This window comes from Somniosus microcephalus, chromosome 13, assembly GCF_052327205.1.
Source record: "Somniosus microcephalus isolate GS21.2 chromosome 13, FLI_Smic_1.0, whole genome shotgun sequence".
Taxonomy (NCBI): domain Eukaryota; kingdom Metazoa; phylum Chordata; class Chondrichthyes; order Squaliformes; family Somniosidae; genus Somniosus; species Somniosus microcephalus.
This window is the reverse complement of record NC_140999.1, coordinates 175,669,336-175,688,031: the sequence shown is the minus strand read 5'-3', so window position 1 is coordinate 175,688,031 and position 18,696 is coordinate 175,669,336. Positions and strand designations below refer to the sequence as shown.

At 47.1% G+C, this 18,696-nt stretch overlaps 1 protein-coding gene across 1 annotated transcript in view; it reads right to left on the bottom strand.

Moving 5' to 3' along the window:
- lama5 (laminin, alpha 5) overlaps nt 1-18,696 on the bottom strand; it is a 319,972-nt gene that overhangs the window by 199,472 nt on the left and 101,804 nt on the right. Inside the window, exons 5-6 of the mRNA XM_086005633.1 lie at nt 13,486-13,656; nt 11,727-11,824 (exon numbers count right to left, since the gene is read on the bottom strand). Of these exons, the coding sequence (XP_085861759.1) occupies nt 11,727-11,824; nt 13,486-13,656 (269 nt within the window). The remainder of the gene's footprint in view (nt 1-11,726; nt 11,825-13,485; nt 13,657-18,696) is intronic.

Below are 18,696 nucleotides of genomic sequence, written 5' to 3'. Positions count from 1 at the left end.
CAGGCACCCCGAGCTAGTATATATATATAAAAAATCTAATTATAAATTATCTCGGGAAGTTTCAAGCGTTTTAAGTAGATTTAGTCATACAAGATGAAAGCGCTCCTGCAGAAATCAGCCATCTATCTTTGCATGGCTTAAACATCTGCTTTTAAGGGATTCGCAGGGATTCTCAAATAAACTACAGAGACTGGAGACTTCAAGGTAAGGATTGGATTGTGGGTTCCAGTCCCACTCCACGGACTTGAGCACATAAAGCTAGGCTGACACTCCAGTGCAGTGCTGAGGGAGGGCTGCACTGTCAGAGGTGCCGTCTTTCGGATGAGACGTTAAACCGAGGCCCCGTCTGCTCTCTCAGGTGGACGTAAAAGATCCTGCGGCACTATTTTGAAGAAGAGTAGGGGAGTTATTCCCCCGTGTCCTGGCCAATATTTATCCCACAACCAACATAACAAAAACAGATTATCTGGTCATTATCACATTGCTGTTTGTGGGAGCTTGCTGTGCGCAAATTGTCTGTTGCGTTTCCTACATTCTGACAGTGACTAGACTTCAAAAGCACTTAATTGGCTGTAAAGCACTTTGAGACATCCAGTGGTCGTGAAAGGCGCTATATAAATGCAAGTCTTTCTTTTTCTTTCTATTATTTAAATGTTAGATCAGCTAAGCCAGCAAGAAAAAAAGGCTGAAGAAAGAACAGCACGTTTTACCTTGCAGAGCCTAGTTACTCAAGCCTCTATTGATTTCTTTACCAACCCTTACCTTACTACAGATCAGTTTAATCATCATTCTGAGGGCCAGTGATGAGTTTACACATCTGCTGGAAGCCTCTTCCTGTTTGATGTGAGAAAGCGTGTCGAACATTGACCTGCTCGTGTCTTATGGCCCTTTGTCATTTGATTGGATGGAAACCATCTTTCAGAACCGCTTTTTCCCATTAATCACGCCATTAAAAAAAAAAAAATTCACCTGCCTCTAGTTTAGTTAGTGCCAAAACTGGGATAGTCTTGTTCTCGTGGTCTCATGCCTACTAGAAATTGATAATCTGGTTGTAGAATCCCATTATTAGTAACTCAATAGATCCTGCACAGGGCACACAACTTCTTTAAAGCTGCAGCATTTCTATGGCAATGAAAAGAATGATGCCAAAAGCCTTTTACTGAACATTTGCAAGAAAGTGATTGCTTAAATATTAGGATTAAATTACGAATTGAATCCTGCGAGTCCAAATGCAAAATTTTAGCAGCCAAAAAGCAAGGGTGTAAACTACAAAATAAAAATGAACATCCCCCCTTTGTAGTTGCTAACCAATGTGTTGTGATTAAATCCACAGACGGGGTTTTCATTCAAATATTCCTCTCACTTGTATTCGATCCAGCCTGAAATTATTACAAGCGAGGGCTACTGGGGTATTTACCCAAGTGGATGCTGCCCGGAAAGAGTCGGCTGATAATTACCCAAACCATCTGCAAATCGCATCTGCCACTGGCGTTGTTTGAAAAATGCCTACGGCTCACACCACTGAATATTGCAGACAAACAAACAGATGTCGGCCGCAGGATTGAAAATTCACAGGCATTTTGATGCCTTGAAAGCTTGCTCTTAGCATCTAATTGAACGTGTGCGCTGCTTTGATCAGCACTTAAATACTATGCTACAACAAAGGTGCTTTGAAGAACTTTGTGCGAAGGTGCTGCTGCCTTTAAATTAGAAGGAGTATAAACAAACTAAACAGCATTAAACTAACTTATGAGTAGTTATCCTGTTGCATTGTAAAGTCAGTTTCATTAGCTGGACAGGGAATGCTGGGTTAACATGTTACGTGTTTTGTTTTTCCCCTCCAACGTCTCCCTCTCCTATTTCCCACAAGTGTGGCAAAAAAATTTAAGTTAATAAATTAAAATCACTTAGTATTAAAGCACTGCACAGTGCTTTATTGAGGCACACAATCCTGTGTCTATACAGGAAACTTTCTGGTATCCAGCACGGACAGGACCGACGTGGTGCCGGTTCATCAACAATTCCGGATAGCCGAACGCTATAGTAAAAGATACGGACCTTAGAGCTCCGTATAAAGCAACAAACCCTGTTGCTTAGCAACAGCTTCAGAACAACGTCCACAAGTTGCAAGCGTCTCTGTAGCTTAGCAACAGCTGCAGCCAAACCCTTGCCTTCCTCCATTTGTTGCTGTGCAAGTAATAAAAGTTACCTGAACCGACTCCTGAATTTTGCCGGTTAACCGACATTTCCGGTTATTTAGGGGCCAGTTAATCGAAAGTTTCCTGTGGTAAGTCCATAAAATGGGCCTAGAAATTCGATGGCGCCGTGCCCATTTTTCAGGCTCTGAATGGGTGCCTAAGCCTCCAATAAGGCCGGCAGGAAGTGCACGCTGATTACGAGCAGGAAGTGTGCTGCCCGCCATATTGGTATAGGCAAAAAAAAGATTTTGTGGGCCTGCGTTTGAAACAGGCGTTAGCTCCTCTGCATATGCAAATATGGGACCGAATGCCTGTATGAGGCCCTCTTTGCAAAATTGGGTTACTCTGAATGTGAGCTGCCTGGGGACACCCAACAGGTGTCTGCAGCTCGCCAATCTCATTTAACTGAGGCCCAAAGCCCAATATCGGGAGTGCCTAAGGCCTAACCACTCAGGCATTGTTCAGTGCCTTGGTGTCCAGTGCAGTGGCCAGTGTCGGTTTGTGCTGTTGTTTAGGCGTTGGTCGTCTTTGGAGAAGCCTGAAGGCGGTTTGGCTCTTTCCACGGACAGTGACACTGCCTCAGGAACCTCACACTTCCACTGCGGGAGGGCAGGAGATAAATGGCACCATTAAAGATTTGTAAAGAGCCCTTTCAGAGGAAATTTCAACAAGTTTGACAGTATATAGCATGTTCAAAAAGTTAACACGTCTACTGACAACAACTTAGCACAAAGGCACTTTTGATGCTGGCAAAGCAACTTGTTCAGGGATCACAGAGCTGGCAGTAGACATCTCACGCTGTGATTATTACTATTGCAATAAATTCTTAGTGCATCAGTTGCTGGATCCTGTAACAAAGCGGCTACAGCAAAACGGACGGTAAAATAAATCATATTGCACTTAATCTGCCTGTTATCTTTGCTACTCAAACCAAATGTGTTACAAGTTATAAGTACATGCTGCACATGACATCTGTCCATAGGATTTGTTGGTTTGCAAGCAAGAATTTCTTGACACAAATACCAAAAATTAAATGACTGTAAAAGGAACAGCACCTCATCTTTCGATTAGGCACTTTAGAGCCTTCCGGACTCAACATCGAGTTCAACAATTTCAGATAATAACCCCTGCCCCCATTTTTCATGCTGTATGATTTTTGCCATTCCCATTTGCAACATTTTATCTTTCCTGCCTCTTACAAAAGCACAGTATGTTCTTTCAATTCCTTCCTCCCTTCTTTCCTAAACGCCCCCCCTGTCTCTGCACCTGCTTAATATCTGTTACATCTCCAGCTTTTTCCAGTTCTGATGAAGGGTCCCAGACCTGAAACGTTAACTCTGTTTTTCTCTCCACGGATGCTGCCTGGCCTGCTGAGTATTTCCAGCATTTTCTGTTGTTTGTAAAATGAACTGATATTGATTTGAACCTTTACTTTTTTTTAAATTTTTGTGGGATTGTTGTGCCCATTAAAGTGAGAAGTGTCTATGCTAGGGACTTTGGAAAGCCAGCATCAAGGAGTCTAAAGCCACGTACAGCACAAGCAACATGCAGAATAAAACTCCCAACTCTGTGCCTTAACTCCAAGCCCCTGAAGAACACCCACTACCGCACTGCGAGAGTTTTCAGGTTTCTTTCACCCTAGTGCCGTTCTGAGCGAGATTTCTCCGTCCTTTAGTCCCAAATTGTGGGCAGTTTGGCCTGTGGACTCTCAGCCAAAAGCTGGGGATACCGAAAGTCATTTTACAAAAAAGATTTTCATCTCACCAGTGTAGACTCAAAGCCTGGTCCCAGAGGTGTAAGTACAGCAATCGTACCATCTAGGCATCATTCCCTGACTCTTTACGCACAAGCTCAACTTTCTATTAAAAAAAATGCTGTGCAATATTAAGATGCAGGCTACAGAAAGGAATGCTGCTTTTTAAAGCTGAAATTCAAGGCAAATTCAAGTCCATTCACGTAATGGCATACAGACTACCAGATGAACTCACGGACATTGCCAAGATAAATATACAGGCCCTTAAGAGACATCTGAAAGTCCTTGCAAGCTTTCGCTCTCATCTCTCACTTGCTAGCTTGCGGGGTCTTGAAAGGTATTATCCACAATGAATCAACTGCAATAGTTTCAGCTGACAATCACCGACTGTAGCTCAGTCATCTCCTCGTCCTTCTCTTTGTAGGTTTCTGTGCCTCAAAACTATGAGGAGCGCTTATCCATGAGCAACAGTCTTACATGGCTACTATGTTTAACCTCAACCTACAACTTTGATTAGCCCGGAAAGCCTTTGTCTATTTCCACCAATACATGAGGGCGTTTACTTCTCAGACAGCAGACTTCTGTCCTGGACGTCAGCACTTACATGTCTCCATCACCAGCCACAATGTAAATACTTTACTGGGCAACATCATCCAAGTCTTGAAGTCACTTTCATTCGGAGATTTTTTTGGCACAGAACGAACTACCAGACATGCAATTCAGTGATTAATATAAGGCTTCATCAGAGCAAATTATATTCGCTGTTGTCAAAATCACAGATGTAAAGGGCAGGAACTCAGCTTCTGAAATGCAATGGTTCACTAATCAACAAGCACGTAGACAGTCTTTAATCTGTACTATGTCTTCCTTGTAGCACTGTGTCAGCAATAACTTTACTTCACATGAAACCAATGATTAAGTGGTCAGCTTTAGTCAACAACTGCACAGATGCACCAAAATTTTTCTACTTAAAAACCATCCTACTTAAAGGACAAATTCTATCATCGTAACAATCACTGACTAGTCGGAGAGACCCAAATTAAACCAGGGGGAAAAATTCAGTATCGCCCCATTTGGGGCGCCGTAATCGGCCATGCGCAAAGTTTAGCGCCTGGCACTAATTATCGCCTCTGACAGCAAACTTGGCTTTTATCGCCGCTGGAGGTGATTGGAGCACTAAATCAGGCGCTTCACACCTGTCTTAAGGCGCAAAGGCCGAGGAGCAAGGCGCTACCTCAGAGCGCTGGCGAAGCAAGGAAGGGCAAATCAAAATAAACCTGCAAAGTGCTGCTCAGTACTCAAAACTCCTTCACACAGCGTTGAATCTCTCCAGAAGTCTCTCTCTCTCTCTCTCTGACTGAGTGGTGCAAAAATGACACTGACAAAAAAAGGCAGGAAGCGGTCGCCTTTAGATAGCGCTCCCCCAGTCCCTTTCTGACAGCATAACGCTCCCCTCAACCTGTCGTTGCTAGCGGCAGGCGGTAAGGCAGGGGGCGCCACTCAATATCCGGTCCGGGGCGCTAACGGGGCGTTGCGCACTCGAATGACGTCACAATCGGCCGGGGCAAGAGATCGTGGCGGAAGTGTTTAGCGCCGCCGCAAAATGTCTAGTTAATTTCCCGAGCGGCACAAACATCGCCGCGCCCGGGCGCTAGTCGCTTTGCGCCCCAATTGGCGCCCTCTTAAGGCGCTAACGGGAGGCGCAAACAACTGAATTTTCCCCCCTAGATATTTTGGTAAATAACCTAGAACTATGCCAAACTCCTGCAAATTGTGATGGTTAAGGAATTCCCATTTAGCCTTTTCTCTATAATTGTAATGAAGGTGTTAATATGCCATTCCTTTCTATTTTGGAAACAGTCAATCAAAAACTGCATTCAAATTTGTTGCACATTTTTACCCAGAAAGGTAATACGATTGGCGTGTGCCAATGTTGGCACAATATATTGGTGTACATTGTTACAATAAGTATTACCGCTCTTTACTCTTCTCACAGTAAACCCTGATACTGCCGAACCATCTAGGAGGGCAAGGTAGGAGTGCCAAGTGGAAGTTAGATGCTTCATAGAAGTAAAGAACATAAGAAATAGGAGCAGGAGTAGGCCATTTGGCCCTTCGAGCCTGCTCCGCCATTCAATAAGATCGTGGCTGATCATCTACCTCATCTCCACTTTCCTGAACTATCCCCATATCCCTTGATTCCCTTAATATTCAAGAATCTATCGCTCTCTGACTTGAATATACTCAATGACTGAGCCTCCACAGCCCTCTGGGGTAGAGAATTCCAAAGATTCACCACCCTCTGAGTGAAGAAATTTCTCCTCATCTCAGTCCTATTCTGAGACTGTGACCCCTGGTTCTGCACTCCCCAAACAGGGGAAACATCCTCCCTGCATTTACCCTGTCAAGCCATGTAAGAATGTTATATGTTTCAATGAGGTCACCTCTCATTCTTCTAAACTCCAGAGAATATAGGCCTAGTCTACTCAATCTCTCCTCATAGGACAATCCCCTCATCCCAGGAACCAGTCTGGTGAACCTTCGTTGCACTCCCTCTATGGCACTATATCCTTCCTTAGGTAAGGAGACCAAAACTGTACACAATACTCCAGGTGTGGTCTCACCAAGGTCTTATATAATTGCAGTAAGGGGAGGAGACAAGTCATTCCAGGGTGATCCAGCAGACCTCCTGAGTTAAAGTATGGCTCTGCCAGAATCATGGGAGCCGAACAACTATGAGCGACACAAAAGAGACTGTCCAAAAAGTCTGAAGTTCAAGGGGTAGATATATCTCTTTGTTGTATCGGCGGAATGCCCGGGCCTCTGTCACAGCAAAGAGCAAATGGAATTGGAGGTCCGCTGCAAGTAGGTTTCCATCCCCACAACAATGCACCGGGGTTTCCAGAGCTTTCTCAAAGTGATGTAACTAGACTTGGTGTGGGCCTAGCATAACAATGTAAATGAAGTGGGAGAGATTTAGGCTGTGGGGTGCCCAAAAGGAGGGGCACCCAAAAAAACAGACAATGGGGTTTGCGCCAGGATCATCCATGGACTGGAGAGTCTGCGGGGGTCGAGGAAGCACTTCCAAAGGTAATTGCAAAATCAATCCGTGCTTTTCCTGGCTTGTCAGAAGCTGAAATTGAAGGCCCCTTTGAACTTCTTTAGTCGTGCAGTTATCAATGACAATATTTGGGGCAACCATGCTTATCACATTTGCCAGAAATTTAACTGGACCAGCCACATAAATACTGTGGCTACAAGAGCAGGTCAGAGGCTAGGTATTCTGCGGCGAGTGTCTCACCTCCTGACTCCCCAAAGCCTTTCCACCATCTACAAGGCACAAGTAAGGAGTATGATGGAATACTCACCACTTGCCTGGATGAGTGCAGCTCCAACAACACTCAAGCAGTTCAACACCATCCAGGACAAAGCAGCCCACTTAATTGGCACCCCATCCACCACCTTAAACATTCACTCCCTCCACCACCGGCGTACCGTGGCTGCAGTGTGTACCATCTACAAGATGCACTGCAGCAACTCGCCAAGGCTTCTTCGGCAGCACCTCCTAAACCCGTGACCTCTGCCGCCTAGAAGGATAAAGGGCAGCAGGTGCATGGGAACACCACCACCTCCAAGTTCACTATCCTGACTTAGAAGTATAGCGCCGATCCTTCATCGTCGCTGGGTCAAAATCTTGTAACTCCCTCCCTAACAGCACTGTGGGAGTACCTTCACCACACGGACTGCAGCGGTTCAAGGCAGCGGCTCACCACCACCTTCTCAAGAGCAATAAGGGATGGGCAATAAATGCTGGCCTTGCCAGCGACGCCCACATCCCAGGATAAAATGTTGCGAATCGTGCTAATAATTTGGTGCCCTGCTATGAGCAGCTTACTGAACTTGCAAACCCATGAAATTATAGCAACACGTGCTTCCAAACGCATATATTTGTACAAAGGCGCCGAGTTGAATTTGGTTTGTGCTACCCACTAATTAAATGTTCATTTAAAATGTGAATGGCTGGGGCTGGCTAAACATACTGATGTTTCACCTCTGGTACTTGGGTCTGAATCCAGCTGGAACTGATGAGATGAATCTGCTCTCTCCCTTCTGGCTGTAAAAGTCTTATTTGCAGTGAGTTTGGTCTGTTTCATTTTGTTCTTAGTCGGCCCACAGTGCAATATTGCCCACGGTTCGGCACTAATGCTCAACCTCATCCATAGAGGTCAGAAATGTATCCGGTGTGATGATGAAAAATGTCACCGTGGTGCAGTATGGGGGCTATTCCAAGGTTAGAACTAAGGCAGAGGAAAGGGAACTTTACTGTGATTCATCCTGATGAGGGCATTTCTGCCAAGTCAAAGGAAAGTGAAGCATTTGAAGATAAGGGTGCAATTTTTTTTTTTGTTGGCAAAGGAATCAAATGCTTCACTTTCTTTTGTGCTGATCAAGATAAGGAGAGCTAAATGATGGGGAACGGAACAGCAGCGAGCACTCCGAGTCTTGTTTCACACAGCTAGGTGTTTTCAGTGCATTGTGGAGTTTTACTTGGTCATGGCTTTTGTTGCTTCCCAGATTCTGCGCTTGACCAGTTCACCAGGCAGCAGGAAACGCAAAGTGTTCTGGATCTCCCGGGAAATTATGAAGCTTGTGTTGTAATGAGCTGGACTGGATGCCTCTGACCTGATGTGGTCGAATATATAATTCACCAAGGAAGTTCATAATACTCAAGGTCCTGGCAGAAATGCCCTTGAAGAACCCACAACTTCAGATTCAGAGTCGAAAGTGCTACCATAGAGCCAAGGCTGACTTCAAAATTTCACGTTAAATAGCTGGACTTTTTCTACTCAGAGAATTTGAAACCTCAACCATACAGATAAAAATGGCAGCAAAGTTACATTGTTATGTATAAGAACATAAGAAATAGGAGCAGGAGTAGGCCATCTGGCCCCTCGAGCCTGCTCCGCCATTCAATAAGATCATGGCTGATCTGATCTTGGCCTCAACTCCAATTTCCTGCCCACGCCCCATAACCCTCGACTCCCCTGTAGCTCAAATATCTGTCTATCTCCACCTTTAATATATTCAATGACTCCGCCTCCACAGCTCTCTGGGGTAGAGAATTCCAAAGATTCACGACCCTCTGAGAAAAGAAATTCCTCCTCATCTCAGTCTTAAATGGGTGACCCCTTATTCTGAAACTATGCCCCCGAGTTCTAGGTTCCCCCACGAGGGGAAACATCCTCTCAGCATCTACCCTGTCGAGCCCCCTCAGAATCTTATATGTTTCAATAAAATCACCTCTCATTCTTCTAAACTCCAATCAGTATATTACTGTCTTAACAGGATCATTCTCAACTAGCTCGGCTCCAGATTCACATTTGAGGAACGGAGATTTGCAAGGATCAAGCCAAATTGGAAATCCCAACACGAGCTCACAAAACCCTACCTAACACTTCGTGTACGTTCCAGAGATTTGGGGACTCTTACTGCATCTGGTTGACACTCCTGCTAAATCACACTTTAAGTGCATTCATCTGTGACCGTGAATTAGATTGTTTAAAATGATATTTGCCTGAGGTTAGTGCAACAATTAGTTTCTTTCCAAAGGGAGTGAAGTCAACTGCAAATAATTACGAAGCTGTGTTTGGCATATGCCCCAGTTTTCCTGCCTATTGAATTTCAAGAATTTCTGAGCCATAAGCTGCACAGTTTATTTTGAAAATGACTGAAAAATGGGTTTTATGTAACTGAATGGAACAAGGTCACCTTTCCCCGACTCAAAAAGTTCCGTTGACATTTTGGACCGAGACAGAACTATCATCTAACCACAAGAACAGATAAATGGGAGCTGATTCTCGATGGATGAGAATACAGCTTGCTCTGAATAGTGGGTCAAGCCTTCCCTCCCACTGGTATATCAGCATCATTGGCTCCTTTGGGCTACTGCCAGTGCATTTCAACGATTCAGAGGTTTCCAAGCCTTGGGAAGACTATCAAGCATTTCACAACAGCGGCAAACGTTGCCGATATTTTTTTTGTCATGTCTACACTCGCAAACTCTAGCAGCGCCACTGAAGAAAAAAAGTGCGGTTTGTTTGCTAAAAGATAGGCGTCAACAACTCGCATCTCCTTCCTCTCAATTTTCCTGCGTGCTTGGATGATGGTCAGCAAGGCCAATGATGTACTGTAATAAAAACAGAAAATGCTGGAGATACTCAGCAGGTCAGGCAGCATCTGTGAAGAGAGAAACAGAGTTAACGTTTCAGGTCGATGACCTTTCGTCAGAATGATTTACTGTTTTCATGGGGGGGGGAAAAATGAACAGAATTTGATCCCCAAAAGCACTGGTAGAAATCCTGGAGTTTTAGGAAATAAAATGGGAATTTGATTCATTCAGTCAACACAGAGCAGTAGCCCCAAGCGAGGCATTAAGCAGCCACATTGCTTCATTTCTTCTCCTAACCACCCAGTGCATGACTTTTCAAAGCAACTAAATAAATCAGTGATGTAAGTAGCACAGTCTGAATAGTAAAAAGGGTGGGGGGTGGGATGAATAATTCTAGTAAAGCAGAACAGTATCGTAGCTTCATTCAACAAGGGTTCGAGTTAATGGTGGGAAGAGCTGTATGTCTGCTCGTGTACAAGAGATATTTATCCACCAGTACTGGTCACCTCCATTAGTTACATTACTGTCCCACTTGCTTCCATCTCACTGTCCAATTTCCTTCTTTCTCCACGGCCAGCTGCCTTTGATGTTTTGCAAGATGTGGTCTCCTTTCGGTCTGCTCCCCACACTTTCCCAACTCCAGAGTAATTCCATAAACAGGTATTTTATTTCTTCAAGCAACAGCTTTTGGTAACAGGAATTTTTTTTTAACAGGGAGAAAAAAGTAAAAATCATCTGTCCCTAATCCTGATCTATCTTGAGTTAGCAGATCTCATCTATGGTTTGGAGGGAAACACAACAATGACTTTCAATGCCCCTGAGCCAAGTACGGAGCAGTAATAGTCAACCAGGGTTCCCCAGTCCTGCTCATAGGAACATAGGAACAGGAGGAGGCCATTCAGCCCCTTTAGCCTATTTCACCATTCAATTAGATCCTGGCTGATCTGTATCTTAACTCCATTTACCCGCCTTGGTTCCAAATCACTTAATGCCATTATGTTCTAACAAAAATCTATCAAGCTCAGTTTTGAATTTTTCAATTGACCTCAGCAGCTTTTTGGGGGAAAGAGTTCCAGATTTCCACTGCCATTTGTGTGAAAAGGTGCTTTCCGACATCACTCCAACAGCCTAGCTCTAATTTTAATGTTATAACCCCTTATTCTGGACACCCCCCTCCAGAGGAAATACAGTTTCTCTCGTTATCCAGAGACCCCAGCTAGAAAGTACATGGATCCCAGGTGAGAATCCGGCATTACTGTGGTGTCTACCACAGTTTAAAACAATCGCTGCCTACACTCACACATGGCCACTTAAATGAGGTACTGGCGGGCTTGTGACACAAGAGGTAATGTACCCATCATGGTTCTCTGCCTTCAGGAGGACACAGGGGGAAATGTTAACTGCATGGTCCTATGTTTATCTGTGTTAGTAAGATCAACACTGGACTAAAGAAAACAAAACTCTTTTCTGGTGTCAAATCCTCTTTTGTCATTAATACAATTGGCCCAGAAAGTATTCAGAAAAATAGCCTTCCATTTTAAACTGTCAATTATTAGTTGAATGCTGAAGCTCACTAGACTGCTAGAGCACGTGATGAAATACTCACCGGTACGGATTAGATCGGTCCTTCGCATCACAAACATCTGCGTGACCATTACACACACAACGCCCGCCTATACTGATATCTTTGATGCTGTAGTAATACTGAAAGAAAAGAGCATTTTCAGTTCATAGATTGTATATTTTATCGCTGCATTTTACATTAATAAAAAGATTGTTCGGCTCCTGGTAAATTCATCTGGATTTACATACACACAAACTACAGTGTATAGAGCACTCCTGTCTCTTTGGGAGGGGAGGGTCACATCTTGAATCAATATCTTATTATAACAGAACAAGGATCAATCACGATAACCATGGAGGTACACCATTTATAGGATGAACTTGCTCAGAAATGTCAACACTCCGTGTAAGGAATGCTCTTATAATAAATTCTGAGAATGTTTATGCGGGTTCTTGCATCCATGAAGGAGAGCAGGCAGCAGCAACTCAGCGATGAAGATTAGCATGTGCTGTCACTATGGCCAGTTGCTAGGATTCTCAGCGAGACGCGGTAATATCCCAGTTATGGGGTCAGTTTAGTTCTGTTCAAATTAGAATTTGTACAGTCCTCGTGAGCAATGTTTTTTTTCGTGTGTGATCCCTTTAACTGTCCCATTCAAATTTTCGCACATGCGCGGTTTTTTCCATGTAAAAGCCGGTAAATGGCCTGCACGGGACCTCCAGACCGCTGCGCGGCCACGCAGCTTAGCGGGAACGTTGCCCATGAGCAGTAAAGCCCTGTTCCTGGGACTAGGGACAGGGTCACTGGCAAGGCTTGGAAGCTAAGCAGAGCCAGGGCCTGGTTAGTACCTGGAGGGGTGACCATCAGGGAAGACCAGGTGCAGAAGGTCACGGAAGGAGCCCCGAGGAGGGGCAGTTGGTGAGAAGGTCACGGAAGGAGCCCCGGGAGGGGTGGCTGGTGAGCAGGCCCGGGTGTTGGGCTGAAGATTGTCGGACAGGAGGAATGGTGGAAAATGGAATGGTGGCGCGCACAGATGCAGCGGCTTTGCTTCTCCCAGGACGGTGCTATTTACGTTTAATGTTATTTGTACTGGACTCATGGGAGCTTGCAAGATCACATTTCGTTGTACAATGACAATAAAGTTGAATTATTATTATTATGAATCCAAAACAAACGCACTGTAATTGCACTGAGCAATTTTACTGGGAAACATGCGTAAAACCCAACAAGATGAACTACATCAAGAAGACAAGTGGCTGACGGGAACACTACTGCACACCAGGGAAGTATATTGAACATGGCAAATGTAAAGCGTCCTGTGCTCGGTATATAGGTTTTTTTTAAAAACTTTTCTTCAGTCCCCTGGAGAAATTGATTCTCTTACTGGGATGAGCTTGTGTGAGCAATGATCATCCTCCGGCACTTTGGCCCACTGACCATTATTCAAAGTGTGAGCTTTAACATCGAGTGCTGGCAGACCATCGGACTGTGGCTGACATCAGAGAGGAGCCTGGTCTTGCCCTCACCCAGCATGCTCACATACGTTTCTGGTATGAGCTGTCGCTGTATAACAATCAAGAGCAAGAACTGTGTACCCTTCCCTAACCATGGGCACTGTGACTGTAGCATCATTACTGCCACCCCAGTCGAAATCGGCTAACTCAGCACGGATGCGGGATCCTAGCCGAGACCTTGCTGGTCTTTCTGACTCCGAGACGGAGATTTTACCTCAGCCCTCGGGGTGAGCCCCCTACAGGTAATTTCAAAAAGGCAGTACCCACATTATACGGTCATCACTCACCCGTCGTGTGACCGTGGGGTCCCGCAAGGCCTTGCCCATCAAATGTCCCAAGAGAGTGTTTGTTCGGAGGAACCGCAGTCGGATGTTGGTAGCTTTGGTGAAGTCACGAAGGACGGGAGAATAGGAAAAGTTCATGGCTCCTGGTCGCCCATTTACCAAGGAAACTACGACCTAAGATTGGAACCCAGAGAAGTTAGTTAAGCAGCATGGCAAAGTTCAATGTCATCACTTATTCAAAGCATCTTCTGTGCCTATAAGTTGTGACAAGGAAATGATTCGTATTTGTTTTAAACAATGTATGGGCATTCATTGGGGTTACTCATAAATAATGTGTCAACTTGCACAAAAAAATATGTATTTTGTTTTGAAACTGTGCCTCATCTGGACACCTGATCAGCCCTTTAAGTAAAAGTGTTTCAAACAGTGAGTGTCCATTATAGAGCATTCAACTACTTAATCCAATCTTTCCTCATGTCGGAGATCATTGTAACTTAAAAGTATCTTAATTGTATTCTGTAATATAACCTAAACTAAAACAACAACAACAACTTGTATTTGTATAGTGTAGGACTGGAGGTTCCTATCAAAAAGACTGAGTTTGACTCAGGTAATTAAATTAATGAACTTTAATGAAATCAAACGAGTTTAAACTGGAAACTGCTAGAACACATCAATAACAGGTCTACTCTCCTTGAGGGCTCCACGAGGACTGATCCTCTGATCAGGAGAGTGACGTCATGACGTCATCACGTTCTTCCCGCCATTGGGGCATCACGTGACTAACGGCATGACGTCATCACGTTGAAACCGTGCTGTAAAGGTAACTAGACATTGTACAGTCAAACAGTGTAATTAAAGGTACAGGCACAGACAGTAACTACATTGCTGTTAAAGGAATTATGTACAACCGTTCTGAGTCCTTTGGTGTCTCCGCCACATGCGCCCCCCCCAGAATTGTCTTTAACAGAAAAGGTGAGGCGAGGAGAATGGCCTGATGAGCCTGTCCGATCGACTTCGATACCCTGGTAGAGGAAGTTGACGACCGGTGGACGAGTTGGCAGTCGGTGGCGGCTGAGCAGGCGCGGCGAGCGCAGTCGGGTTGTCAGGCAGCTTTGGTTGATCAGGTGCGGCGGCAACGGGCGGTCGGCCATGTTTGGGTGGTTGAGCGACTACGACAAGGTGGTCCAGGTCCAGGTGAGCCGGCTTCAAGCGGTCCACCGAGATGTGATCCGGTTTCCCTCCGACGTCGACCAAAAAGGATTTGTCTCCCGGTTCGATGATGCGGAAAGGACCAGTGTAAGGGGGCTTGAGCGGATCCCGGTGCGAGTCGTGTCGGATGAAGACATACTCCGCATTCTTCAGTCCCGGTGGCACGTAGGAGGTCTGCAAACCGTGACTGGACGTAGGTATCGGGGCAAAGCATCTGGCCGCTTCTTGGTGGCGAACGAGTTGCCAGGAGGCGGACCATGGCTCTATGGGAGAAGGGAGGAAATCTCCTGGTACACGGAGCGGCTGGCCATAAACGAGTTCAGCCGAAGACGATTGTAGATCATCTTTGGGCGCTGTACGGAGACCCAACAGGACCCATGGGAGTCTGTCCACCCATCCTGCGCCTTGAAGACTGGCCCGAAGAGAGGCTTTAAGTGACCTGTGGAATCGCTCGCAAAGGCCATTTGCCTGCGGATGATAGGCGGTGGTGCGATGAAGCTTGGTACTGAGCCCCTGAGCCACAGCATTCCAAAGATCCAAGGAAAATTGTGGCCCGTGGTCAGAGTAGATGTCTGCCGGTACCCCGAAACGGGCAACCCAACAGGAGATGAAAGCTCTAGCGACATCTACCGACGTGGTGGAAACCAAAGGAATTGCCTCTGGCCACCTAGTGGTGCGGTCCACTATGGTGAGATGAGTATAACCCTGAGAAGGCGGAAGCGGCCACACGAGGTCCACATGCACGTGGTCGAAACGACGCTCCGGAACAGTGAACGCAGCTACTGGAGCCTTGACATGACGCTGGACTTTGGCCTTCTGGCATACGACGCAGGTATTAGCCCAGTCACGGACATCGATGTGCATACCTTTCCAGACGAACTTGGCTGACATAAGCCATTGCGAAGCCTTCATCCCTGGGTGCGACAACCCACGTATGGCATCAAAAACCCTCCGGCGCCATGCGACTGGCACTATGGGACGAGGAACTCCCATGGAAACGTCGCAAAGGAGCGTGGCACCTGCGGCCTGGAAGACGTTGGTCGGTCGCTTGGAAGCTAGAGGGAACGGTTCGATATGATTGGACCTCCGAATCCGAAACCTGATCTGCCGCCATGAAGGCGTAGTCGATTCCCAGGTGCACCGCGTGGACCGTCGCACGGGAGAGGCAATCTGCCACCAGGTTGTCCTTACCAGACACATGTTGAATGTCCGTGGTAAATTCGGAAATGAACGTCAAGTGACGTTGTTGACGAGCGGGCCACGGTTCGGTGGTCTTGGCCATGGCGAACGTAAGGGGTTTGTAGTCGACAAAAGCCGTGAAGGGGCGCCCCTCCAATAAAAACCAGAAATGGCGAATGGCGAGGAAAAGGGCCAGTAGTTCCCTATCGAAGGTGCTGTACTTTTTTTCATTTGTTCGCAATTGACGGCTGAAAAACGCCAGCGGTTGCCACGTGCCGTTGACCCACTGTTCTTGCACCGCACCGATGGCGTAGTCTGACGCATCGGTGGTAAGGGTGATAGTAGCACCTGGAAGTGGGTGCGCCAGCATGGTTGCGTTGGCCAAAGCGTTCTTGGTGTCGCCAAATGCCTTGATCATTTCAGCTGTCCAGCTGATTGGGTCTTTACCGGACTTGCCCTTGAGGGCCCCGAACAAGGGTTGCATGAGTTGAGCCGCCTTGGGGACGAAACGGTGGTAGAAGTTGACCATCCCCAGGAACTCCTGCAAGGCCTTGACTGTCGACGGCCGCGGGAAAGAAGTAACCGCCTCAACCTTCGCCGCCAAAGGGACGGCGCCGTCCGATGTTATGCGATGTCCCAGGAAGTCGATTTGTTGCAGGCCGAACTGGCACTTGGCCGGGTTGATGATTAAACCGTGTTGGCTGAGGCGCGTAAAGAGAGAACGCAAATGGGAGATGTGCTCCTCCTTGCTGGCACTGGCGATGAGTATGTCGTCAAGGTAGACGAAAAGGAGACGCAGGTCTCGAAGAACGGAGTCCATTAAACGCTGGAACGCCTGTGCTGCATTCTTTAAGCCAAACGGCATCCGCAGGAACTCAAAGAGGCCAAAAGGGGTGATGACTGCGGTTTTCAGGACGTCCTGTGGGTGCACTGGAACCTGGTGATATCCACGGACGAGGTCGACTTTAGAGAAGATAGTATTTCCCACCAAGTGGGCCGAGAAGTCCTGGATATGCGGGATCGGGTACCGATCCGGAGTGGTGGCGTCGTTGAGGCGTCGGTAGTCACCGCATGGCCGCCAGCCGCCGCCTGGTTTCGGCACGATGTGGAGAGGCGAAGACCAGGGACTGTTCGATCGCCTAATGATGCCGAGCCGCTCCGTTGTGGCGAACTCCGCCTTCGCAGCTGCAAGCTTGCCGGGTTCGAGCCTTCTAGCCCGCGCATAAACCGGGGAGCCAGTAGTGGTGATGTGATACTCAACACCATGTTTCGTCGCTGAAGAGGAGAAGGTGGGTCTTGTCAGCTCCGGAAACTCCCCGAGGAGCCGCGTGAAGTCATCTGGAGGAGGGAAAGCACAGGCAATGGAGCGCGCCACGGAGGTACCGTGGAAGCACGGGATCGAGTAGAAGGTGGCCGCGTTGATCAGCCGGCGGTGTCGGACATCGACTAGTAGGCTGTTGGCACACAGAAAATCTGCCCCTAGGATAGGCTGTGAGACTGTAGCTGTGACGAAATCCCAAAAGAAGTGCTGACCGCCGAAACAGACTTCGACCCGCCGCTTTTGGAACCTTTGAATAGCTGCGCCATTAGCCGCTACGAGGGAAAAACCGAGGTTCCCAGTCTGCGTGTCAAGCTTCGACGCAGGTAGAATACTACACTGCGCCCCGGTGTCACAAAGGAAACGGCGGCCCGAGAGGGAATCGGTGATATAGAGGAGTTTCCCCGTAGAACCGACGGCCATCGCCACCGCGGAACACCCGTTAGACTTGGTCATCCGTCGCCAGGAACGCCGCCTGCGCCTTCTTGGTTTTTTTTGGGGCGAAAAACTGCAGGGGGAACAGCAGCATCGTGCTTTCGCGCCAAAACGGGTGTGGTAGGAGCACCAGCCCGCTGTAGGAGAAACCGGGACCGTGTCTGTGCGGGGTGGGCGCCTCGTGGCCGCACAGCACTGCTGGGTAACCGTGAAAATCTTATCGGCTTCGGCCGCAAGCTTGGCGCAGTCAGTAATGTCGGAGCTGGCCAGGGCAGCCTGAACCTGTTCAGGCAGTTGGTAGAGGAAAAGCTCCCGGAAGATGAAACCTTCCGGTTCAGCACCCAAGAGCGTGAGCATTTGGCTCATGAGCTCGGACGGTTGGGAGTCCCTGAGGCCGGGCAGCGTGATGAGCCGTCAAGCACGCTGCGACTTTGATAGCCCGAAAACCTGAAGCAACCGCGCCTTAATTGCATCATACTTGCTGTCAGTAGGAGGACTACCGATGAGGCTGATGATCCGTGATGCAGTTGCGCTGTCGAGGGCGGAGACCACGTAATAATAACGGGTCTGATCCGCATTGATGTTCCGAATGGCGAACTGGGCTTCAGCCTGGATGAACCAGGCGTCTGGTTGTTGCTCCCAGAACTGTGGCAGTTTCAGCGTGACGGCGTTCGTGTCCATGTCGAATCTCCCACGAAAATCATTCGTAGAAGTCGGGGTCACCAATGTAGGAACGGAGGTTCCTATCAAAAAGACTGAGTTCGACTCAGGTAATTAAATTAATGAACTTTAATTAAATCAAATGAGTTTAAACTGGAAACTGCTAGAACACATCAATAACAGGTCTACTCTCCTTGAGGGCTCCATGAGGACTGATCCTCTGATCAGGAGAGTGACGTCATGACGTCATCACGTTCTTCCCGCCATTGGGGCATCACGTGACTAATGGCATGACGTCATCACGTTGAAACCGTGCTATAAAGGTAACTAGGCATTGTACAGTCAAACAGTGTAATTAAAGGTACAGGCACAGACAGTAACTACATTGCTGTTAAAGGAATTATGTACAA